The 25,454-nt window shown below is 59.0% G+C and overlaps 1 protein-coding gene across 3 annotated transcripts; it reads right to left on the bottom strand.

Moving 5' to 3' along the window:
* Positions 1-252: 252 nt before the first annotated feature.
* PRODH (proline dehydrogenase 1) lies at positions 253-22,344 on the bottom strand. 3 transcript variants are annotated; one of them, XM_025857995.2, is made up of 14 exons: positions 22,034-22,344; positions 17,399-17,607; positions 12,194-12,228; positions 11,576-11,725; positions 10,042-10,106; positions 9,723-9,839; positions 9,230-9,309; positions 8,399-8,480; positions 6,875-6,967; positions 6,639-6,785; positions 5,595-5,770; positions 4,368-4,466; positions 934-1,022; positions 253-859 (listed from the first exon to the last, which is right to left on the bottom strand). In XM_025857995.2, the coding sequence occupies exons 1-14, from the start codon at positions 22,304-22,306 to the stop codon at positions 672-674; spliced, it is 1,803 nt and encodes a 600-aa protein (XP_025713780.1). In that variant the 5' UTR covers positions 22,307-22,344; the 3' UTR covers positions 253-671. The 3 variants fall into 3 exon arrangements, with proteins under 3 accessions (XP_025713780.1, XP_073745812.1, XP_025713781.1); XM_073889711.1 differs by lacking the exon at positions 22,034-22,344 and adding an exon at positions 17,872-17,890; XM_025857996.2 differs by lacking the exon at positions 6,875-6,967.
* Positions 22,345-25,454: the final 3,110 nt, after the last annotated feature.

Raw genomic sequence — 25,454 nt, 5'->3', positions numbered from 1 at the left:
AGTCCCCAGGTAGAGAAGCACCAGGCCCACCCCTAGGAGCATCTCCGAGCCGAGGGGTGGGGGTGTCCAGCACCTAACATAGCTGAATCTGTGATACACCCTGAAGGGAGGGATTGGGGGATCCACCCGACCCACGGTGGGCCTGGCCCGCAGGGACACATGGTGCCAGAGAGGCAGGGCCATCAGTGCCACCCCATCTTTGATGCTGACCCCACATGATGGTGCAAGGGAAAGAGCAATGCAGGCACAAAGTTAAGGGCTGCAGAAGTAGTGGTTTATTGACCAGGCCAGCTTCCCCAGCCTGGTGACTGCCTGCCTGTGGGGCTCAAGTGGGGTGGGCTAGATGAACCCTGGCAGAAACTGGTCCTCCAGGTCCAAGGTCATGGGGCCTGGCAGAGATGGGGGTCGTGCCCACTTGTTCAGAGGCAGTTCCTGACAGTTCCCAGTGGCTCTGGCAGGCATCAGACACAGTCTGAGTGCCCACATCCTGAGCAGGGGCCAGAGGGGCACTGAGGCCCCACTTCCAGCAGGTCTCGGGCATAAAAAGGTGAATCCACGTGAGGCTGGGGTTGGGCTGTAGCTGTGCGCCAGCCTAGGGGCCACCCAGAGCCCCACAAGGCAAGGGCTGGAGGCCAAGTCTGAAGGTGGATGACGATGGTAGCCCGCCAACACTAGGCTGGACGGTGGAAAAGGCTGCCTGTGCGGAGCCTCCGCTTGAGCTCCTGCCACAGCAGCTGTCGCTCCCGCCAGGCGCCCTTCACAACGCCACTGTTCTCCAGGGCACGGCGGGACAGGTAGGGCAGCACCTCCATCACAGGGCCATAGGGCACATACTTGTACACGGGAAAGCCTGCCTGACCTGTACACAGGCAGAAGCAGTGAGTCCCAGCCCTGGACACCCCCACCCCTGCTCCCCAGGGAGGCCTCACTCACCTAGTGGGAAGCTAATCTGGTCGCACATGCCCAGTAGCTGTCCAAAGTACACCTGGCAATCGGCAGGGTACAAGCCCAGCTCCTCCATCCTATAGACAGACAGTGGGGCAGGTGAACCCCGCACCGCCCCTTCTCCCTGACTGCCACTCCCAGATCCTCAAGCATACACTTTAGCCTCCATCCCCTGCAGTATGGGCATGGGTGTAGGCTCTGTGCTGCCCAAACCAGGCCTCTGCCCTGTTTCCCACCTTAGCCTATGGCTACCAAGTTCCGTCCTCCCCCTTCCCCTGTGTTCTCTCTCCCTTCCGTCTTGTCTGTCCTGACCTCTCTTCTGGTACCCTGACCCAGCAAGGCAAGCCTGCCCCAAGGTGTGGCCTGGGGAGGCTCTCAGAGGCCCTCCCCTGCCCCATTTTGAGCCCCTCTGCTTCAGTGCCACATCCTCAGTCCCTCCACCCAGCTGGGTCTCTTGTCCTCCCCTTGCTGGCCGCTCTGTCCCATAGAGCAGCACCAGCCACTGGTGACCATGGAGTCTTTAGAAGTCGGCTGGCCTAAACAGAGATGGACTGCAAACAGCACACACACATGGAATTTTGAAACTCTGGAAAAAATGTATTCTTTTTCTGAAATGCTGAATACAGGTAATATTTTGGGTATGCTGGGCCAGGTGAAAGGTATTATTGAAATTAACTATCTTTTTTGTGTAGCTAGGAGAACATTTAGAATAGATGAAACTCACGTTTCTATTAGCGCCGCTCAGATGTTGGGGTGGGTGGCCCCCAACTCTGTCCAGCATCATCTGTCCTCACACCTCCCCTCATAGGATCTTACAAAAATTCCCAGGGTTTGAAATGTCTACTTGCTGAGGATTTCCACATTTTTTACCTCCAGCTTCCTGTACCCATGTGTCCAGACTCAACCTATCTGCACCAGCGCTCTGGAACCTGCCCTCATCCTTCCGCCTCCTTCCAGGGGCACGTTCAGCCTGGGTTCTCCTCACACGCACCCAGGCTGTTGGCCAGGAGCGCGCTCCCCTGGCATGAGGGTCCTCACACAAGCCCTTTTCCTCCTTCCCTCAGAGTCCGGCTCCAGTGTGAGGGCCACCCAGTCTAACGCAGGCCACAATCTCTACCATGTTGCCCTGGTCTCTGGTTTAGGTATCTTTGGGCCCCCCTGGACCACAAACCCTGTTAGAGCAGGGCTGCCTCCTGACAAATGGCGGCAGGGACATGCCGGTGCCTCCCGCAGGCATGGCTGCTGACCTGCCTCCGCACCCTCTGCCCTGTGACTGCAGCTCCCCGCCAGCAGATGGGGGCTCTCCACTTGCCATCTAGGCTGGGCCTCCTGACTTCCTCTGGCCAACAGGACAATAGCAAATGTGATGTGGGCAGAGGCTTGCCCTCTCCGGGGCTTCTGGGAGCCTGAGAACACCATGAGGCAAAGCCTGGCCTGGCCTATTGGAAACTGGACATGTGATGCAGTCCCCTTTGCTGACACAGACCCAGTCGGGTGGAGGGACTGAGGATGTGCCAATGAAAAGCCATTTAGGTCCAGTCAGGCCTCAGCTGACCGCAGATGCAAGACAGACCGCAGGCAAGGCCAGCAAAAGCAGCCCCCAGTTGAGCCCAGCCCACCCTGCTGGCCCACGGGATACACTGCTGTTCAGGCCTCTGAGTTTGGGGTTGGTTTGCCACTTGGCCAAAGCTGACCCAAGCTGTTCAGACTGAGATCCCCGATGTGGCATCAGAGACCCATACCGCTTCCTCGGGGAGGGCCAGCCCAAGCTGCTGTGGGCTCCAGAGAACCATGGACTGTAGGGGGCTGAGCCTTCTCCACGACAGTGGTATTTGTGGAGCCTGGCACGGGCCCAGGGGGCTATGAGAGAGGAGAGCGTGCTCAGATGGCACTCTGGATGGGGGGAAGCCATGTCCAGGGCAGCAGGCTGGTGAAAACAGACATGTTGTGGGTGGGAAGATTCAGAAGACAGGAGGCAGGAAAGCCCTTCTGAGGACAGGCTACACCTCTCAGAGACCCACTGTCCTCTGTGTAGCTGGTGTCTGAGTGGACTACCTGTGATCCCTGCGTTAAATGTGAGTGGCCAACCAGAGCCGGCTGAGCTCGTAACTGAAACCTAAGAGAGCGCCACCTTCCATACCGCTGACCCACACAGGGGCCTGCCACTGTGCAGGGGTGCAGGTTCCCAAGTGCTGGGCCAGGGGTCCGGGAGTCTCTTGATGTACCTCGTCTAGTGGAGGACCCTGGTGCCCGAGGGTTCAAGCTTTGATCAAGTTTCCGTCACAGAGTAATATTTTTAAGTCTAAGGGGAAAACAGGTTTTAAGATTTACAACTCAATCAGGTGTTTGTTTTAAAAGTCAAGCTAAATCTATTTTTTTTTCCTTTTTGCGCTGAGCGCAAAAGGTGCCCCTGGCCCTCTGACATCCAATGACAAGGATGGGGCATCTGAGGCAGGAAATGAGCGCCTGGGAAGTCCCTAGGGATGGAGAGAAGGCGGAACAGTCCTGTCCAGCTGGGACTCCACTCGGCCCCCCCCACCCATCCCACAGAAGCAGCCAGACCGGACCCTGGCAGGGACTCTTGGGAGGGAGCCTCATCACAGTGGGTGTGGAGTGACCAGTCAGCTCATCAGGCAGCGCCCCGAAGCTGCCCAGCCTGGCCGTTCCTTCATCCCTCCTTCCCAGAGCCCAGCTCAGCCACAAGCCTTGGGTGCCCTGCTCTGCTCCCGGGAAAGGCTGGGGCCGGCAGGGCCACTGCCGCCATGCTTTGTGTGGAGCCTCCAGCCCAGGAAGGTGCCGACTGGGGCTAGAAACACCCCCTCCACCCCCCGCCCCGTGTGGTGCTGCCTGGGTGAAGATGGAAAACACAAAAACATGGTAATGACATTGGAATATTTTAAGAATTTACTTCACCTTATTCCTATATCTGACTTGTATGGATTCTACCAAACTTTTGCTCCACAGGACAGGCATTTAAAGAGAAAACAGACTATATTAAATTCCAAATGCAGTTTGAAGCGTTGAGAGATTATTTATAAATGACGTGTCACGCCGGAGGACCCCTGAGGGGCGCTGACGTCACATAACATATTTGTGCGTTTCAGTAAGCACAAAGTTCCGTAAGCGTGTAATTTCACCTAAGGAAATTTAGTTTTTGAATTTGCAACTTTAGTAAGTCAGGTATTAATTTTAAAAACGAAAGTAACTACAAATAACCTTTTTGCTCCTGCAGTGCCAATGCCCAGCCGGGCCTGGGAGGCGGGGGGCCTGCAGGACACTAAAGCTGCCCTCCAGCTCCCTGCAGACATTACCCTGCGAATACCACCGCGCCTGGCAGGTCACTCCGCACAGGCTTCCACAGCACTCATCCCGAGCCCCTCCCCCACCGGGGAGCACCGCACAGCTGGGGGGGGGGTGCCTACCTGCGCAGCGTGAAGCGAATTGTGTCCTCATTGTGGGAGGCCACCATTACTTTGGCCTTGGTGTTGTGCTTCAGCTCCTCCAGGACATAGCTGAGGCACCTGGGGGGAGTGCCACATAAGCCCCAACCTGCAGGGGCCACAGGCAGGCCCAGGGCCATCCAGCGAGCCCACTCCTCCCAAGCATGGCCACAGCAGTAGGACCACGGCTGCACTTGACATTCCTCAGCACCTCGCAGGTAAGAAAGAAAACATGAGCAGCACCCAGGGCCAGACATTCGACAGGGGACTAGCTGGGGCACGGTGCCCCCGGCACCCGTGACACGTACACCTTCGCTTCTGGGAAGGGGTCCACAAGGAAATCAAAGGCCTGGCGGGAGTGGGGGGCCTCCCCCGCACACGGTGTGAAGGTGCTACCATCTGGCAGCAAAGGTGCATGTCCTGGACCCAGCATTTCGGCTGCTAGGAATGTGCCACAACTGTGTCCCTGCCCGTGAGAACACGGGGACAAGGTGTGCTACGGGTCACTCGCGTCATGACGGGGATGGGCATGCTGCTAGCTGCTGGGTTGACACCGGGGGCCCGCACACCGACACGGGAGGATCCAGACGGGTGTTACATGGAAAAGCAAGAGCACAGGGCTGAATACACAATGCCAAAGCTGACGCGGGTACACACATGGTATACTCAGAAGCTCTGGCAAAGTAGCAGGGTACTGCCGGGGAGGAAGCAGGAGCCAGGCAGACGCCAGGGGTCTGACCTCCTAGAGAAAAAGCACAGGTTCCGCCTGTCCCTGCTGCATGACAATGTCAGCAAGATAAACAGACCAAAAGCAGATGCAGAACAGCTGATGACCCCGGTGTGCAATATGAAAAGCAAATGGGCTGTATACAAGTCAGGAGGGCCACTCGGGGCATCTCCCTTGTCCTAAGTGTCAACAAGAGCTGGCTGGGGGGCCTGGGCCAGTTTGGTTTTATTCAGTAGGCTTTTCCGTCCTAAAAATGCACCTTAATAGTTTTTGGAAAGGGTAGAACAGCAGAGAGGATTCAAAAAATAAACAGTAAGTTAAAAGCAGAGGAGATAATCAGTTCTGGCCTCAAGTGTAAGTCTCACTCCTGCTCCCCCTTCAGATGGGCGTCTTGTGGGGTCAGTGCCAGCACCCCGGCCCTGTTTTCTCATTCCCTGCCCAGGAAGCCATGAGGCCCTGGGGGCCAAGGAGGGCTGGCGCACCTGTGGTACATGGCATTGGTGGCCTCATACGTAGGGTTAATGGGGTCCTCATAGCCAATCTCTGCGGCGCGGGTACGTTCCTGGGCCATATATGCACCCCGCACCAGCTTGGCCCCAAAGCACCAGCCCTCGCGGCGAGCCAGCTCCACGTCCAGGGTGACGTTGTCATAGGCGTCCTGTGGGACCGGGGCCAAAAGTTGATGATGACCAGGATGAGGCCTCCTCCAGCCTGTGTCCCCTGAGGCCCAGGTGCTCCCAGGGTATAGTCACCGTGGGACACCAGAGCCAGCAGCAGCCACCTGACCTGCGGGTGCTTAGGGGAGCTGGGAGACAAGTAGGGGTGAGGACGGCCCCTTGACCTCTTGTCTCTTAGAAATGGGGATTCTTCTGTGTAGCCTGGGACAACGCTGTTGGGGGACAGACGAGGTGCCAGAAGCCATGGTGTACTCCAGAGTCTCCCTGGGCTGACACGGAGGCAGGGGTGCTGCATGCTATGGGTACCTGCCTGGGCCCCTTTCCCCGCCCCCCCCCCCGCCCCCGGAGCCTTGACACCCATCCCACACCAGTTTTCCAAATACCTGCCTGGTCCCAGAGCAGCCCAGCCCAGGTTCGTGCTCAGCAATCCCACCCTGAAGCACCCCGGACTCCCTGAGGTACATGCAAAATCCTGAGCAAGTCTTTTTGTGGGGAGGGAACCAGAAGCTGCCAGTCCCGTGAACCATCTGATCCGAAGGGACCCAAACTAAAAAAATGGCAGGAAAAACCAGTGATGCATGAGGCCATCAAAATGTGGGGATTAAGGCACACGAAGCAGACTGTAAAAAGGGCCCTTCACCTTCCTCCTACCCTTCTACACCCCATCTGGGATCTGAGGCCCAGAGAAGGGGCCGGTACAGAGCTGGGGACAGGGCCCTGGGCCTTTCTTCCTGCTCAGAGTCAGTCATGCTCAGGTAGAGGCCCCTCCCCAACACCAGCACGGGACTTAAGACGCAGGGCATCCGCTCACCCGAGGGCCGGAAGGGAGACAGCAGGCGGGGGCTGTACCTTGAGGTAGCACTGGTACGTGTTGAAGATGAGTGGCTTCCCCATGTTGAACTTGCGCTGCATCTCCAGGGTCAGGCGGCTGATGGCCGGCTGGAAGTAGGTCTGCTCGGCGTCCACCATCAGCCGCACGCCCATCTCGGCGGCTTTCTAAGAGGTGCAGGGGTGGGACAGAGGGTTTAACTGGGGTCAGGTGAGACATGTGGCCCCCTCTCTGGGCACGTCGGAGGGTCCTCGACCTTGGCCAGGATGTCCATCCTTTGCAGCATCCTCGTCATCTGCAGCTCTTCCTCCTCAGTGAACCGTGACAGCAGAGGCTCCAGCTGTCCTGTCTGGGGCAGCACGCGGTCAGGCCGCAGCAGGGCTCTAAGCCCCCACCTCTCAAAGCCGCCAAGTCCCCTGCCCAAGGGCACCCTCCTCCCCCCTGTGTGCAGGGCCTACCAATACCCAGTGCATGTCCCCAGGACCCGCAAGGCCACCTCATCCCCACCCCTTCCCCGTTTTTTAGCAAAGATCCAGTGCCCTGCCCTGAGGCCACCTGGCGACACAGCACCCCAGAACCTCGCTGCCAGCCAGCACCCTCTGACTCACAGGGCTAGCTGCTCCAGGTCAGGCCTGCACCCAAGGTATCTGCTCCCACAGCCTCCCAGGACCCTGGAAGGGGATCCCCCTTCTGCCCCCATGCAACGGTAAGGAAGTAACCCTTGACCCACCCAATCACCCGGAAGGGTTCAGCCCCTAGCAAGGAGAGGGCTTAGAGGGAGAATGGCAGTCGCAGGCAGACAGGGACAGCCTGCAGGAGACTGACAACACAGCAGCAGGGACAGAGGCGCCATCCCCAGGTGGTGGCCTTCGGGGAGCCAGCAGGTCAGCAGCAGGTACCTATCCTGGAGGCCCATAGGGCACTGGGCCCTCTGCTAGCACCACATGCCCGCTAACACCGCCCAGGGCACTCCCGGTGGGGCCTGGAGCATGCCCCTCTGTTGGCCCTCAGAGTCTCGGTTTGGGGGCTGGGCCCTTGGCCAGCTGGGCCTGGGTGCTTGTGGGAGGCACTGTTTGCGGGATGTTTTCCCAAGGTGCTTCTGCTGCTTTACATCCACCTTGAGGGGTGGTTTCAAACAGAGAGCAAAGTCCTGGCACCTCCCACAGGCAGGACGGGCAGGGAAGGGGGCTCTCATTCCCTGGTGAGAATGAGAACACAGGTTGGCCTAGTGACTTGCTTTTCACACACACACAACCGGGCACAAGTGACGCCATGGAACATCTGAGGTGAGGCTGGAAAAGGTGACCATGCTTCCGCCCGGCTCTCGGGGGACACTCACCCTGGGAGCCCAGCCCCCGCATGGCAAGGAAGCCCTGCCCCACACACAGCCAGCATCCACTGCTGGCCGTGGGAGTGGGGCCCCTCCACAATAACCCCAGCTCCCACCACCCTCTGAGAACAACTGCAAGGGAAACCCTGAGCTAGAACCACTAGAACTGGTCAGTCCAGAACTGCGATGCAGGACAACAGGATTACTGCCGTTTCAGGCCACTGAGGTCTGGGACGACCCAGCATGCAAGGATAGAGGACGTGGGTCTCTGTCCCCTCTGTGGGGGCACTCAGGGACCTGTCCTCTTCCTCCGGACCACAGGGGTGTTGTGTGGCCAGGAAGGACACTGGTCTCAGCCAGCTGTGTCCCCGGCCGCTGCCCCAGGGTGAGGGACAGGGAGCATTTCCCTTAGCCTCACACCCCGATGCGACATGGGTGAGGGGTGGTCACCTGCATGTTAGGGACCACCAGGTGCTTGGAGAGCTCGGTCCTGCTGTCAATGAGGCTGCTCCAGTCCAGCAGGTCCAGGGTGCTGTGGGAGAAGCTGCATCAGCACAGGGGCACTAGGATCTGTCAGGGCGCCCAGTCCCCAAACCAGTCCATGCCTTAAAAGAGCACCCCAAGCCCAACCCCCACAAAACCCGCCACAGTGTTCAGCTTTAAAAGACAGATAAAATGTTAACATTGTCCTCTGTTTACAAAATGGAAACCAAAACCAAAACATTCTTGCACTGGGGTGGCAGCAGCTACACCAAGGTCACCATGAGCCATGTCAGGCTTGGGAAAGAGCCAAACCCAAACATGGGAGACCAGAAAGGAGGCAGACCCTGCATGTAAGGGGGACCGCTGCTACCCCCCGCCCAGGGGCCCTGGGGATCTCAGTCCCAGCTTCCAGACCCCTCAGGAAGAGGTGTGGGCCCCTGTAGGATCTCAGCTGCCCTGTCCCTCAGCCTGCCTGCCATGTGGGCCCCAGGGAGGGCTGAGTGTGGCACCCTTACTCTAGGACCCAAATAATTCTGTGAGCAGCCCTGCTGGTTTCAGGGGTGCCCCTACGCAGCTATAGTCTGGACTAGCCCTGGGCTAGCTGCGGCCCCGGCCCCGTGGACTCCAGGCCCGCAACTCCTGCTGTGTCTCAGGGCAGAGGTCCCTCAGCACTGTCACCCCAGGCCCATGCTCTCCAGGAGGGCAACCAGGACTGGGAGAAGCCATTGGGGCTCTGCTGGAACCATGGCTGAATCAGGGCAGACACTTCAGAACCCCCAGCTCGGGGGCTACTCTTACCCAGACACGCCCAGGGTCTCCGCAGTAAACCAGTTCTCAATCTCCGTCCTGGAGGCGATGCCCATCTTTGCCACACTTTCCTTGAGAAGTAAGAAGCTGCCAGTCCCATGACCTGCCCCAGCCCTGGTCGCTAACATTCCCTGCCCCCCCCCCCCCCCCCCCTCTGCTTTTTTTTTTTTTTTACACCATTAGTGCGAACAGGATACGGCTCTGGTTTGTGTTTCTGCCTCACAGACGGCTCTATACCTACCCGTCCCTGATGCCCCTCCCTGGACCCAAAGCTCTGCAGTACTCTGCCACCTGCAGGGCAAACCCTGCTCCTCGAACCCTCGCCCCCAGCAAGTCCTTCCCAGCAGACCCCAGCTGCTGCTGCGTGGGGGGATGGAGGGACTACAGGCCTCTGGGAGCCCACCGCAAACACTACCTGGCCAGGACTCCTCCCCAAGCCCCCACAGTACCCACCCACTCATACCCACCGGGCAAGGCTTCACACCTGTAGCACAGCCACCTCCAGCTTCGTATCCATGGCAGCCAGACCAGCCTTCCCTTGCTCTGCAGCCATTTGGTGGAAGAATCGTCTCCACTTGGTCAGCACATCTGAGAACTGCAGCTGCAAGTGCAGGCCTGAGCCACCCTCTCTGGCACACACCCAGCTTCCCGCCCCCAGGACCCCTGCAGAGCCCCTGGGCCCCCTCCCAGTTCCCTGTGTGCCCGGCTCCCAGCACCAACGTACCAGCACAGGAGCTTTCCCTTAATGCTCACAGCACCCCAAGTTCTCACAAACTCTGTACATGGAAGGTTCTGGCACTTACCAGAAACTGAGGTCTCCCCAGTGCAGTGAGCTTGATGGCTGAGAAGCCATCATCACTGGCTCCGCCTGTCAGAAGCCACAGGAAGAACCATTAGGGCTCCCGAGGGGGACGAGGACCAGGAGCCTGTGCCCAGAATCTGTGCCACCCAGGAGTTAGACACATCTCACCAGACATGTGATGGACTGTGAGTGGCTGGCATGGCCCCTCTTCCTACCAATTACCTACAGCGACACAGTCCTGGGTCTCCCTTCCAGATGGGCCCCAAGACCACCACGGAGTGGCACCAGCAGATCTCTCCTCCCTTCCCCACCCGGCCCTAGCATGGCACCACGCTTCCTGGACAGGCCTTCCGCTCCCCAGCATGCCTGCCTTACTCTCCCTGGAAGCAGCCCTAGTGGCAGCTCGGCTATCTCAGGCTGAGTTGGATGCCACCAGGGGCCCCTGCCAGCCACCCAGCCCCCCCACCCCCCCCGCCCTTGAACAAGAGGGGAGAGCCCACCAAGGAGCCACATATCCTGGGCTGGCTGGCTAACCTCTTATGGGCAGGACAATGTTCCTACTGAGCCCATAAATACACATGTGCACCCCACCTCGGAGGCAGGAACAGGCAACTTGGCAGGGTTTATTAGCCACGTGGATCCAGGAAGCCGGTGGGCAAAGGAGCCGGCCCATTCTGTCCCTGCCCCATGTCCTCTCCCATGCCACCAGCACCCCAGGCTGCCCATGGCGGGGGGGGGGGGGAGGGGGCGGGCAGGGGAAGGGTTCACAGAACGCAGAAACACCCAGCAGAACAGAGGGTGGAACACAGCAGGTGCTCAACCACACTCGCCTCTCTCCTCCCTTCCAGAAACCCACGACCCGTCTTCACTTCCGCGACCTTCGCTTCTGGCAGAGCAGGCACAGAGGCAAGGAGGCGGCCCTGCTCTGGACCCACATGGCCAAGTCTCGGCCTGACCCCTGGCATCTCCCCAGCACTGCTCTCAGGAGGCCGCTTCCGAGCACCACTCACTCCCACCCGTCCCAGTGTGCAGAAGGTAGAGCCCACGAATGGAAGGGTTGCGGGGCCATGCAGTGGGGCTGTGCTGTGGCTGGGGAGGCCCCCCCGCCGACTCGCCTCCTTTGGTGAGCGCTCCACCCAGAGGCCAGGTGTGGAGGAGTTCTCCATGGCACCAGCTCCTGGAACAGCGAAGCCATTGCCAAACCCAAGTGCCACGTGTGGCTAGGCTCGAGCCCCTGACCTGGATGGAAGGCTGCTCAGCCCACTGACATCTGGGCACTGGTATCCGGGAAGAGGCAGGAGGCGCTGGGCTCCTTGGGCAGGGCTGGACTCAGGCATGACCCCCGGTATGACCTGAGCCCAGCCGATGGGCTTCCCCAGTGACACCCACAGTCATCCTCATGACTGTCCGGGCCACCTGGAGAGAAGCCCCAGGCGAGTGCTCCAGCCTGGCCTCGCTTTCACCCATCAGCATCTCCACACGTAGGTGTCGGCCCTCCCTGGCAGATGCACAGCCAGCAAAGTGCGGGGCCCCACCTGCAGCCTCAATGCAGCGCAAGAATGTCTCCATGTGGCTGTCACACTTGGCTTCATTGGCATAGAAGTAGGTTCGGGCACTGATGACACCATCCCTGCGGTCTCCAAAGGCCCGGTGGGCCTGGTACTGCTTCTCCCTCTTACTCGTACCTGGAGGGGCAGGTACACGGCCTGAGCACAGAGAGGCTGTGTGCTGTGCTCTGGCTCCCACCCAGCTCTGGGCAAACACAGGGCTTCCCCGGCATCCGGCAAGGCCTGCTGATGGCCCACAGCCCCCTGCCCTCGGCACTGGCTCCTTGGCGGCCACGGCCTCCCTGCACTGTGTTGCCCACCACTCCCTGCTCCTACACTCACTGTCCCTTCTCCCTGGCTGAGCCCTAGTCACATGGCAAACCCGGCCACAGGGTTTGCCGCTGAGGGCCAAGGGGGCCAGGACCCCCGGGGGCATCCCGAGGGTGGGGGCAGACTTGGAGCAATGGCCTGGGCGCACACAGGGAGGAGCCGTGGCCCCAAGTCTCGCCTGTGCCCTTGAACCAAGGTCTCCCGAGGAGGGGTTGGGGGTGAGGGAGGGGACAGGCTGAGAGAGTATTTGTTCCTGAACAGCCTTCTCTTACTCACCACTGCCCTCCCTCTCTACAGCGGACGTACAGGACCTGTGCGAGGGAAGAAGAGGGTGAGGGTCGGTCACGCCACCTCAGGGTGCAAGTGACAAGCATGGGTTCCCTTTGAGCAGGCAGAGGTGAGAGGGAGCCAGAGGCTGAGCCCTGAACCTGACCTGACAAGGAGGGCTCTGTAGAAGGGCAGGTAAGAGTGACTCATGTGCCCCACCTCTCTCCTCACCCACCCACCCCAGGCCTGCAGGGTCACCTCCCCTGAGCTGGGTGGGGCAGCAGCCTCACAGACCAGCCTGGCCCACAGGCTCTACACCCTGGAGAAGCCTCAGGTTCCCTACGGGTAGGTGAGGAGTGAGTAAAACTAGCGGACAGCCCAAGGCACGGAATAGGTGCTTGAAGAAAGCTAGCTATGGGGGCATTCCCTTCTGAAGGAAAGACAGAGCCTCGGGGCCAGTCAGGGCTGATAAGGAATGGACCCGGCAACAGCCAGTGCACAAAACTCCCGAAGTTGCTCTGCTCTATGCACCCCCTACATCCAGGCCCCTCCAACCGCCAGGAGCCCCAGGCCGGGCTCTGGGCTCCTGCCGAGGCGCACGGCTGGCCCCACCTTCAGCCACTGCCTGCCAGCCCCCTGCCTCCTTCTTGCCCCTTCGGTGTGTCTTCCAAGCAACAGCCAGAATTTTTCTTTTAAAACCAAGTCCTCCCATCATACCCGAATAACACCCCCAGTCCTCATGAGGACAGGAAAGTGAGGCCAGCCTGAGACCATGGTTGCTTCTGCCCCCACTCAGGCTCAGCCCAGCCACCCTGGCCTTGCACTTGAGACAGAGGTAGAGGTAACTGCACCTGCAGTGGTCTCAAGCCGAGGCAGAGGGCCAAGGCAGCTTTTGACCTCCCTGCTCCTACAGCAAGTCGGGGGCCGCTGGCCACCCTCCAGGGAGCCCTCCCTTGGGACCCTGGCTCTTGTGTGACCCCAGGGCCCATATCTGGCCTGGCGACTCTGAGTCAGGATGCCCAGGTCAGGACCCAGGAGTCCCAGTAGCTGGGCCAGCCCACAGAGCCTGGGGGCTCCACATCCTGCTTACACAGCCCACAAGTCCCCAGCCTGGGGACAGGGGCCACTTCAGGGCAACTCGACACGTGTGCTTGATATACAAAAGAGGGTGAGGTGTCACCGTGTGACAGTATCTGACTCTGTAACATGAGGGAGGGGTCGGCCCCACGCAACAACATCCCCACTGGGAACAAGGAGCCCCTGTAAGACCAGCCCCAGGCTGTGACCCACGTACAACCAGGCAAAAGCACGACTCGGGCCCCACCATCTACACTGAGGCATGGGTCTGTCAGCAAGGATGGTGGCTGCTGGGGACTCAGGCCTGCTTTGGAACCACACAGCCCATGGCTCAGAGAAACAGGAGTATTCCTCTCCAAGGTTCCTGCCTTCTAGGCAGGCCGCATTCCGTTCACATGGGAAACCATTATCGAAAAGGCCCCCAGTGGCCCAGCACCATGTAAGGTTCCTGCTCAACATTTCCACAGCGGGCCTACCCACCCTCCAAGCCCCAGCCAGGCTCCAAAGGCACAGGGGAGCACGGGCCACTCGCTTCCTCACTGCCAGCAGGCCCAGCACTGGAAAGCAGAGACTGCAGCTGTCTCCATCGGTGAGGTCCCTGACCGGACGGCAAGTCCTTTAGCAATGACGGAGCAGAGGAACCGGGCTGGCGGCACTGCCGTGTGGTCAGGGCACAGAGGCCTGTCTCCGGGCAGACAGCACCAGCAAGGATCAGGGTCACACTCCCAACCAGGCCCGGCGGGTGGGTCATGAGAAGACCAAGATGACAGCGGCCAGGCGCAGTGGAGGGGAGGAGGGTCATGTCACCAGTGGGGAGAGGAAGTGCCCTGGGCGCGCACGCGCACACGCACATGCACACACGCACACACGCACGCACGCACACACGCACGCACACACACACACGCACGCACGCACGCACACACACGCACGCACACACACACGCACGCACGCACACACACACACACACGCAAAGCCCAGGATGTGGAAGAGGGAAGAGAGTGCGCCCAGGGGCGGAGGGCAGAGGAAGGGGAACACTGGAACACCAGAGGCCCAGGGGAGAGGCGGCAGGAAGGCCCCAACCATCCCCTTGGCCGCCTCCAAGCTCAGCTCGCTGCACTGGGGGATTTGTTGGCTGGCTGCCTTTTAGCAAAAAGCAGAAAGTGAGGAGAGCCCTCACTGGCTCTCTCCTGGGGAAATGCAGGTGGCAAGAGGGAGTGATGTGCAGAGAAGTCCAATGGAGCTCATGCCCATCTGCACACCTACCTCCAGGCAGCACCCAAGTCCTCTGCTCACTTTGCACCACCAGTCCCAGAAGAGCTGCCACCCTGGGGCTCTACCTCCAGCCAGCCCTGGGTCTGCATAGCCAAGACAGACACACCTGCCATCCACACTGTCCCTGGGTGTCCTCGTCACAGCCAGTCATCAGGAGATACCCTAGCCCCTTATCCCCACAGCTCTCAGCCTGCTGGGGAGATCCTGTGGGGCTCCTCTCCTAGAGCCAGGGCCCCAGCCTCTGCCTTCTACCAGGTGTTCTGGGAAACACCATCCCACCCCAGCCCTAGATGGCTACAACACTCTCCCTCCAGCACCTACAACCTCCCACCTTCTGCTTCCTACCCCAGGGAACCCTTCCTGGGCCCCCTACTCAGACCCTTGGGAGGCCTGCTGGGCATCCTGTGCATTCAGACGACCTCCATCCTTTCTGTGCCTCACATGGTTATGCCCAGGGCAGGCCCGGCACCACCTGTACCCTCCCTTCCCCAACTCCTGTGGCCTTAATTTGGGGTAGTGGCCTCTATATCACTCCCCAGAGCAGGGTCTATTGGCCTCATGACAAGATTAGCGAGACAGACCTCTGCCCCCCGCCCCCCAGGACACAGAAGCAGTTCTCTGCATGGGGGCTATGTGGACGGGGGCTGCATGGTTTGGAGCCACTCCTGACCAAGAACACCCAGTAAGCCAAGCAGGCAATTTGACAGTATAGATGTTCTGCCCCCTCAGCCCAGGCCTCTCCAAAGGCACTGGGCCACCTGGCAGCAGAGCCAGGCATGAGTCTTTGACACCTGCCACTGACACTGGATGGTGGTCACCATGTTAGGATGGGAGGGACCAACACTCACGTCCCAAAGCCCACCAAGCAGGGCTCCTTACAGCATCGGGGGCGCAAACATCAGGGTGGCCCTGGGGCACAGGCGCCTTGGCTTCACGACAGGGCAAGTCCGGCCCACCTCCCAATGCTCCCCCTGCAGAAGAGGCAGGAAGCCAGCCAGATCACCCTGGGAAGGGAGTCTTCCTACCAGAGGAAGAAAATGCCATTGTGAAACCACTCAGCCCTCAACGGAGAAACACAGCAGGGACACAGAGCTCATTAGTCATTCAACAGGCAGCCCCACTGAAGAAGCCCCACAAGGAATACACAGAGGGGTGCCAAACTGGAGAACCCCGCCTTTAAGACAGCAAATGGATAGGCAGGGGCTGGGTTCCCCAGGCCAATCCGCTGCCGCTGTTGCTGCTTGGCTTGGACATTCCGTTCCCAGGGCAGGAGCCTCATGTGATGCCTTTCCCCTTCCTCCCCTCCTCTCTTGTCCCCAGGCCAGAGCAATCACCCCAGCCTGAGACAGGACAGGTTACTCAGCAGGCTTGTCCCAAGCCTCACGTGGTCAGGCACAGCTGCCGTCAGAACTAAGGGTCCCAAAGGCACGCAAAGGCCTGACATGGAGGGGTGCAGGTACCAGCATAAGAACCGGGCATTTTGCAAAGAAAGGGCTGGTCTTGCCTGGGTCTCCTGTGCGGCCACCTCCCCAGGAAAGCAAAGGGTGGCCTCGTTCTCTAATTTTGTTCTGTGGCCCAGAAGGGTGGGTCAGGGAGGTACCCATCTGTCCCTAGGCTCACTGCCCAGAGAACAGGTCCTGCAGCAAGTTGGTGACCTCCGCAGGAGGCCCTAGGCCAGCCTGCCACACTGCTCCTGGCTGCCATTCCCTTCTGGGACCCCTGGCTAAGCACCAGGCCTAGCAGGCTCCACACTCACCAAGCAGAGCCCACCTGCTGATTAGAAAACCCTCCCAGGAGGGGCACCTGGGTGGCTCAGTTGGTTAAGCACCTACCTTCGGCTCAGGTCATGATCTCAGGGTCCTGGGATCGAGCCCCACACTGGGCTCCCTGCGCAGCGGGGAGTCTTGTTTCTCCCTCTCCTTCTGTGCCCCCACCTTCCCCGGCTCATGCTCTCTTTCTCTAATAAATAAATAAAGCCTTTAAAAAGGCGGCAGGGGGGCGCCTGGGTGGCTCAGTTGGTTAAGCACCTGCCTTCGGCTCAGGTCATGGTCCCAGGGTCCTGGGATCAAGCCCCGCATCAGGCTCCCTGCTCAGCAGGAAGCCTGCTTCTCCCTCTCCCACTCCCCCTGCTTGTGTTCCCTCTCTTGCTGTGTCTCTCTCTGTCAAATAAATTAATTTAAAAATAAAAATACATTAAAAAAGAAGAGAAACAAAAATTTAGAAAATTAAACGAAATTTTAAAAAACAAAAAAAGAAAGAAAAGAAAACCCTCCCAGGAGCTAGGCAAGGGTTAGGCAGTGGGCCCCTGTCCAGCAGGTTAGCAATCCCTCTGAAGAGATGCTTTAGCACATCAGGAAGCCACAGCACCTCAAACACCAGGGTCAGCAAACATCTTTCGTAAATGCTCAGGTAGCATCTATCTTCAGCCTTGTGGGCCATATGGCACCTGCCACAGCTACTCAACTCTGCCCCTCTAGGGCAAAAGTGATTTGAATTTCATATACTTTTCACATGTCACAAAATATTATTCTTGTTTTGTTTCAACCATTTAAAAAAAGTATCAACCAATCTCAGTTTGCAAACTATGCAAAACTAGGCAGGTGGGCCACACTGGGCTGTGGACTGTAGTTTGCCGTCCCCAATCCCTGCCCCTCCTCCAGCCTTGTGCACACAAGGCCTTTTGTGAAAGCCCAGAGCCGTCATTCTCACAGAACAAAACTGCAAGAACCCCAGGCAGAACCCAGGAGGGTCGCTGGTAAGCAGGCTGACCAAGCGCTCCTAGCCTTGGGGGGCCTCCTCCCAGCCCAGCCCCAGCTGGCCCCAAGACGCTCTGAGGTGGCAACCACATGCCCAGGTGGGCCTTACTCCATCTCCTTGCGCTCAGCCTCCTCGGGGCTCAGGTCCTCCTCCACCCCGTAGTCCAGGATGGAGCCCACTCCGAATGCCCTGTTGTGCCGGATCAGGGGCCGGATGGACTCCTGGTCCTCGCCGGCCACAAACTGCCCGTAGAAGGTCATCTTCATCAGCTTTTCGAACAGCCTTTGCCCCAGAAGTCTCCTGGTGAGATGGAGCAGCTGAAAGGCAGAAGGAAGGGGCTGTCCTGGCTGCCCGGCCTCCCCTGTCCCCAGCAGGACACCCTTGTTCCCCTGCCCCCTTCGCTCCAACCATAAAGCCTTGACACACTCTCCCCAGGGCCAAACTGGACTCCTGGCTGTGGTTTAACAGTGGACACCACCGGCAGCAGCTTGCTTCTCAGCCTGTAGCTACTGTCAATCCACTCCTCATGAAGGGCAGAGATCCCAGTGCCCGCCCCCCCGCCCCCGCCAACAGCCACTCACCTCCCTGCCCTGCACACTCACAGGTGACCCCAGCGGCACACAGTGGGTGCCCGACCATCACTCGATGGATAAAGAAATGAAAAGCAGGTCTCTCTGGGAATAGCAGCAGGTGTGTTCACCATAACATTCTCTGTGTCCACACCTCAGTGGGTTATGCCGCCTAGGAGGAGGATTTGGTATAACTTTCTAGCAGGCGAGCACCCAGATTTCTCAATGTTTTGTTCACTGCTTATTCCAAGTCCCTCAAACAGTGCCTGGCAAGGGGCCGGCCCTCCAGTGGCTGCTGAGCAGATGAACACATGCTAAATTCAGAAGGAGTCTAACTTAAGCTGGAGCAAGCCTTAGGCTAACAATAAGCCAAGTGAGCATCTACAGAGTCTGTCAGATGAGAGCCCATTGTGGGACCAGTGGGGACTCAGTACTGTCATCCAGGGCCACAGCAGACCCACAGCTCGAGTGGATGTGTCCCGGAGGAAGACAGCTGCCCATAAACCACTCAGCTTTCTCCTCCAATCACATTTTGCCACATCCCCAATTTCTGCCATCATTCATTCCAAGTCCTGAGCCACTGCTTTGTGCCCAGTACAATTCTAGGCTAAACAAAACTGATAAGGAGCTTACATCCTAGCAGGGGAGAGAGCAAGGCACCTCCACAAAGTGATTCAGAACAGGGGTGAGGGAGTGATGGGTGGGAGATGTTTGCTAACTTAGATCCGGGGGGGAGGTGGCTTGCCAAGTCATGGAGGTGGCACGGAGTCCCTGCAGTGCGACAGTCAGGGCAGGAAGGAATGAGGACAGTGGAGTCCCCTGAGGCTAGAAGGGAAGGCTGCTGGGAGGGCACATCTGCCACCTGTCTGGGAATTCCTGTGTGTCCACTGTCCCCCACACTTAGCTCTAAGACAGAAAAAGCCTGAGGTCTGTCAAACCCAATGGATAAGGGCCCCTTTTGTGAGGAACATCTCTTGGGATCAGGGCTGCAGGGAACAATCTCTAGTCTAAGCAGAAGTATGAGCAAATCAAACACCTTCATCCCCAAACCAATCCTGAGCAGCCCCACACTGGCCGGAAGGGAGACATACCTAGACTCACAGGTTGGTGCTTGATGAGGGTGCCGCGGGGCATCCAGAGGACAAGGGTCTCCAGGCCATCCCCTCTGCCTTGCCACAGCCTCTCTGCAACACCTGGCTTCACTGCATCTCATTGTTTTTATAAAGAGGATGAGAAACGGAAAATGGAAGCCCGACGAGGGAGAACGGGGCAGGCTGCCTTGGCCCCACACAGCCAGGGCCAGCAGATTCTGGTCAGGGGATCCGTGGGCCAGAGCGGCCTTGCCAGAGAAAACGCCAGGTCTTGATTAGATCAGAGATCACCCCAGTGGTAGGTGGGGCAGAATCGGACACCTAAAAACCATCACCTGGCTCTGGAAAACCCCTGACATCCAACGGGTCAGCTCTGAGAACTGTCAGGAACCACTGCGTGTGGAAAGGGGCCAGCCATCTACTCTCGGGCCAGCAAATTTTCCTGCCCAGGGCCACATGGTAAATAACGTTGGCTGTACGGGCCACGTGGTCACAGTCGTAACTACTCAACCCTGCACGTGAAGCACAGAAGTAGCCACAGTCAATGTTAATCAAAGAAACAGGAGCAAGGCAGATGTGGAATTTGGCCCAGGGGAGCCCTGGGCTGGTAACCTCCCACACAGCCTGCACTTCGCACTGACCAGCTCCCCAAGGGGAGGCGGGGCTCAGAGGGAAGGGCAGGCAAGGCCACCCGGGTCACTGAGCTGGTCACTCACCCTCTCACTCTGGCAAAAGGAAGCCAGCCCATCAGAGAGGGCTATGGAAGCACATGGGGCAGGGCTGGCAATTCTAAAGCTAACTCCAGAGCAAAGCCACCCCTTGAAAAATATCCCGGTGTCAGGTGTATCCCTGGGTAGCACGGCCTAAGATGAAGGCAGCCCCCACTCTTCTCCAGGTGGGGGCATCCTTCGTGGGTTTAGAAACTTGCCCCACGAACACATGTACTTGTTTTCACTGTAAAAGACTCAAACAGACGTGTACAGAGCAAGGAGGGGTAAAGCCAGTTCTCTCTCCTCCCTGTCCCCCAAGGCCACCATCACCATCCATCCTCTCCCCTTCCTCTTCTGTTACCCCCTTCTGCACTGGCCAACACCCAAGCACAGAGCCTCTGTCATGGAAGACCTGAGTTTTCTAAACCCTTATCTTCTGTCAAGGAAGGGACCCTACTGGGTCCCAAACCAATGCAGCAGCTCAAACAGGGTTCCTTCAGGCTGACACTCCCTGGGAACAGATTTGAGGATCCCCAACTGCCCCCGCAAGTGCTGCACAGACCCGCACTGCTCAGCAGGAGGACTTTCCACCCCAGGCCAGAGGACAAGGTAAGTACTGGTTCTGGTGAGCAGCCCACAACCCTGCAGCCAGGCCTCTGCCCCATTTCCCCATTTCCTCCAGTGTCACGCACCGCGGCCACTGACACCAGTATGACCACTAGCAATGTTGTGGTGGAAAAGGTCCCACAGGGGGCACACAGAGCACCGTTAGTGGGCTCTCCGAAGGCATCCTCAGGGCACAGGTGGGACAGGAGGGAAGGCTGGGAGGAGCCTCCATGCCTCCCGGCACCCACAGTGGTCCCTGCACTCCAGCACTTGCTGGCACTTGGACAGTGGTCACCCACAGTACCCGATCGTCTCCAGCTCTGCTGGCTTCTCCTCTGGCTTCGATCCCAATGAAGACAGCTCGGTGCTGAGATGGGAGAAATACGGCCTGGCTGGCTCCAAGCCTTCACTCCCTCCCTTCCAGCCACACGGCGGTAGGCGGGGCTCCTGCACCACTCCTGCCCCAGACATCCCAGTCCCACCTAGCAGTCCCATCATGCCCCAACTGCAGGAGCCAGGTCCCTGTCCTTGCCCTTCACAGAGACCTCAGGGCCAGCCATTCCCTCCCCTAGTCGTTCTCGCCCCCCTGCCCCCAGCTGCCTCCTCCCTCCTGACCACTGCACCTCCAGACCTTGCTGCTCCTTTCAGGCTGCCCCTCAGACGTTGGTGCTCCCCAAAGGGTTCTCATCACCTTCACCCCCCACCAGGTTCCTGGACCCCTGAGTGTCACTTTCCATCCTCCTCTCCAGTTGGCCTGGGCACTCCACAGCCACAAATTTGCCACAGAGCATCCACGTCTATCACAAACACAGATGGCTTCCCAGAAGCCTCCACATCTCCAGTTCGGCCCCTTCCTCCTCTGCATTCCCCTCCCACCATCAGTCCCAGGCTGCATCTGAGTAAAACTTCTGGAGACCCAGTCCAACACTCCACTGGCCTCACAGATCCCTCAGACCCCTCCAGACTCTGACTCTGTGGCCTGTACCCTCACCTCCCACCCACCGTGGTTTTACCTTCACCTAAGCCTAAAGTGTGGCTTGGTGCTCTTCTTTGGTCCAGCCTCCCCAGCCTCCTCCAGGGGCCAAGGAAGGCAGTACCATACACTCAGCACAGTCTCACTTGAGAATTCGCCACCACCCACATGAAGAGCCTTCCAGACCCTTAGCACCAAGAACTGCACCCTTGCAAACTGTTTCCAGGATCACCTTGAAAAACTGTCTTTTCCATACGTCCAGACTGACAGTGGTTGAGACGGTGCTTTTTACTTCCCCAAAGCACTCACACTTTTCACAAGTTACTCTACTGAAGTAATAAAAGTAGTTCAAGTAGCTTCCCATTTTCCCCAACACGGAGCAGAACGGCTCTGTCTAGTCACATCTTCTGAGAACTCTGAGTTCCCAGGCCATGAGTCCTTCAATACCACTAAGACTTCCGTTTGGGCAACATGGAAGACACTCCATTTCAATTTCAGGTGGCAACTTTGCATTACTGCAAGCAGCACATAGCTTAAAAATTCAGAAACTGGTCTTTGTTTTTAGTTAGTAGTAACTGGGATACAGGAAAATTCACGAGGCCCAAAAGGGAATGCAGGAAACACCTCCCTTCCTGACTTCACGGCTACCAGCGATGCTCAAGGGGCTCCCGCTCTACAGTAAAATTTCATGAAGGTTCCCGGGAACACACAGAGGACCCGGCGCGTGGCCCTGCTTGCGCGCCGCGATGCGCACCTACCCACCTGCCCGCCCACCCACCTGCCCACCCGCGCACCTGCTCGTGGTGCGCCAGCAGCGCGGGAGAGGCGCACAGGCGCAGCACCAGCAAGCTGCGCACCAGTTCCCAGCTGCGCCGGCTGCGGTACGCCTCTTGAGTGTTGCCGAAGTCCACTACGGGCACCGGCGGCCGCGCGGCCTCGGCGGCCCCACATCCTGGCACGGCCTCCCGGCCTGCGGCAGTCTGCTCCCGAGCCGCCGGCGCGGTGGACAGCGGGGCGAAGCGGAGAGTGCCGGGGCACAACACAGAAACGATGCGCCTCAGAGCCATGGCGGGGCGTCCGCACGCTCGGCCGCTGCTTAACTACTCCCCTCCGGCCCCGCCCCTCCCCGCCCCTCCCCGCCCCGCCGGCTCCGCCCCGCGCTCAGCCGCGCCTTCTCCTGGGAGACTCTTCCGGTCCTAGGCGCGCGCCCGTATCCTGAGCCTCGCCCTCTCTCCGGTAGACCCCGCCCCACGCCTTCAGCCACGCCTTCTCGTGAGGAGGCTCCGCCCCGCGCCTCGCGCCGCGTCTTCTAGAGAAGTCCCCGCCTCGGCCCCCGGGCGCGCGCCTTCGGTTGGAGAAACCGCGCTCTGCACCCTGAGCCGCGCCCTCTCCTTGGGAGGCCCCGCCCCGTCCTAGGATCCGAGCCTCCTTGCTGGGGAAAGCCCGCCCCGCGCTCCGAGTCGCGCCCACTCCTAGTGAGGCCCCGCCCTGCCCCAGGCCCCCAGGTCCCCAGCCCCCAGTTAGGGAAACCGCGCCCCGCGGCCCCCGCGGCTCCGTCTCTTCAGGGGGCCTCGCCCTGCCCCGCCTTAGGACCGTTGCCCTCCGCTGGGGAGGCCCCCGCCCCGCGCTCCAAGCCGCGCCCTCTCCAAGGCGGCCGGACCCCTGCGAGTTCCCGAATGGAGCGCGTTCTGCGGCCGCCTCGGCCACACAGCGGCGCCAAGCACGCCTGAAACCCTCCTTCTCAGCCTGTGGCCACATCCCCGAAAGAGACCCTGTCGCCTTGGCTGCTTATCCCCGGCTCCATCTTTCCCCTAGGAGACCCCGCGCCTCCCGGGACCGGGTACGCCACTAGGCGTGCGATTTCCCCCTGGGTTTCCCAGGTGTCCCTAGGCTGGCCCTGTGGGTCCGGAGCCTGCGCGTCAGCGCCATCGCGCACCTGCACACCCGGGCTCCTCCGCGGAGGCGGGGAGGGTGTAGAAGTCAGCAAGGCCGGAAGGCGGTGCCGCTTCTGTACAGGGGCGTTTGGGAAGCCGTCCTTCCTCATTCCTAGGCCTACGGGCGCGAGCGTGGGAAGAAGGCTCCTCAGGGGCTTGCCTAGTCCTGTTCTCTCCGTCTTCCCAGTGCCACCTCCCACCCAACGCCCAGGCACGGACCTCCAAGTTCCCCTTGGAACCCCTGCAGCCCCCACGGTTCCTACCTGGATCCTCCTTCAGTGCTGCTGCTGTTGGGGCTGACAGCAAAGCGCTTTGCCACCTCCCTCAGGCCTCCCTTCACACCTAAAAGCCTTCCCACTCTCTGCCCCTCTGCCTCCGATGCCCGTCCTCCCAACATCGTGGGTGACCTGCCAACGGAGTTCCAGATATCATCTCCTGGGAGCGACCTGCCTTGACTGCCAACCATAGCACCCTCTTCCCTATCGCTCACCCCTTGGCCCCTCCTACATCTCATCAGGATATTCGGGCACCCCCACAGGTGCTGGGTCTGACTGTGGGTGGCAGCCTCGCTCAGCCTCACTCACCTGGTTCGCCTGGCTCCCTATGTGCTTCATGCATTTTGGTGCTTTGGATGCCCTGTTCAGGACATACCCATTCGGCACTGTTGACTTTTGGGGCTGAATAATTCTTTGTTGTGGGGTGGCTTTGTGCATTGCAAGATATTTATCAGCCTCCTTGACCTCTACCCACCTGATGACTGTAGCATCCTTCCCGCCAGACCTTACTAATGTTATGTTCCCTGGGGGTCACCATCACCGCTGCTCTAGGTTGATGGAGGCTATCCGAGGCAGTCATGGTTTTTCTGCCCCGCTCTTGCTCTTGTTGGGGTTGAAGAGGAAAAAAAGGGAGAGACAAAAGAGGTGAGCCAAGGCCTAGAGGCAGGAACTCAGGGGTCCCTTCAGCAGCTTAGAAACTTAGCTCACCAAGAGCAGGTCAGCCTGGCAGCTGGCCGTGGCCACCAGACTCCCCCTTTTTCCTTCCACGGATAATCTTCCCTCCTCCTGAAAACCCTTCAGGGGCTCCCTGCTGCCATCATGACAAAGCTGCATGGCTCAGTCTAGCTCATCCACCATCAGCAGCCGGGTCCCTGCCCAACACCCACCATGCCTCTCTCACCCACGCTGGTCATTTTGCCAGCCCCGCCTCTGAGCTCCGGGCCGCTGTTTGCATGTTGCTCTCAGGTACCTGTTCTTCCCCCTGCACCCCAGATTCCTTCCTTCTACTCCTCAGGGTCAGTTTGGCAGGCATGTCCCTGGCTACAACTCCCTCTTCTTGCATTAGTTGCTGGCTTTAAACCCTAAAAATAAAACTTTCAGTTATTTAAAAAAAAGGGGGGGATTATTTGGGAATAGCAGAGAATTGCAATTCAGGACAGGGAAGATGTGGCAAAACCAGAGGCAAGTCGGGAGAACAAAGGAACGGAATGCTCTTTTATGTAGGAGAGGGGGAAATTTGGAAGGAACGGTTATAAACCAAAAAAGTTCTTTGGAGTAAACAGGAAATCTGAAGTATAGTGGCTTTTCATTGGCTGAGCTGTGACAGTCTCATTAGCTGGCAGTTGCTGGAGGAGAAAAACCTTTCTCCTGCTGGCAAACTGAAGCAGCTCAAGCGGCCAGGACTTGCCCCAAGCAGCTGTTCCTGTTGGGCGTGGGAGCTCCCCCTGGTGGCTTCCTGACTCCATTTCTAAACTACTTTCCGTTTTATTCATTTTCACACTGGTGACCCTGTCTGCCGAGTCCCAGCCACCTGCCCTGTTCCCCACACTGCCTCCTTAATGTGTCTTTATTGAATGAAGGAAGGAGCGAGCATGTGTGATGTGGGAACTTTGACCCCAGGCTCTAGGCTGCTGGCTGTGGGTTTGAGATGCCTTCTGGGCCCTGCCCTGATCCCTGAATCACCTTGGACCAAACCTACCCCTTGCCCAGCATCCTGGCTCCTGCTTTTCCAGCAGACATCCTCTTGATGCCACATTCTGTCCTTCTGTTGTGCACACCAACTGCCCAGGCTGCAGTGTTCCCCCAAGAGCATCTGTACCCGGGTACCACAATTGGACCCAGGTTCTCAGCACTCAGACTTCCCCCAGGCATTGTACATCAGGAGAAACAGTGCAACTGAGCAGGAGGTACAGTCCTGCCTCGTGGACAAGGTGCACACACCAGTCAACATTGGTGACATGGTGCCAGTAAACTCAGGGCTGGGGAAGGTAGGAAGAGCAGACCCT

Source organism: Callorhinus ursinus, unplaced genomic scaffold, assembly GCF_003265705.2.
Source record: "Callorhinus ursinus isolate GAN/ISIS: 27379988/994484 unplaced genomic scaffold, GSC_fseal_2.0 scaffold115, whole genome shotgun sequence".
NCBI lineage: Eukaryota > Metazoa > Chordata > Mammalia > Carnivora > Otariidae > Callorhinus > Callorhinus ursinus.
The sequence above is the reverse complement of the archived record's forward strand: the minus strand, read 5'-3'. Positions and strand labels throughout refer to the sequence as shown.

Excerpts from the sequence above, each read along its gene's own strand:
- PRODH (XM_025857995.2), bottom strand. The coding sequence starts at position 22,306 with ATGGCTCTGAGGCGCATCGTTTCTGTGTTGTGCCCCGGCACTCTCCGC. Across the intron at positions 8,481-9,229 it reads GAGACCCTGGGCGTGTCTGG|CACCCTGGACCTGCTGGACT; the intron begins GTAAGAGTAGCC and ends CTTCTCCCACAG. Across the intron at positions 6,786-6,874 it reads GGATGGACATCCTGGCCAAG|AAAGCCGCCGAGATGGGCGT; the intron begins GTCGAGGACCCT and ends TGCACCTCTTAG.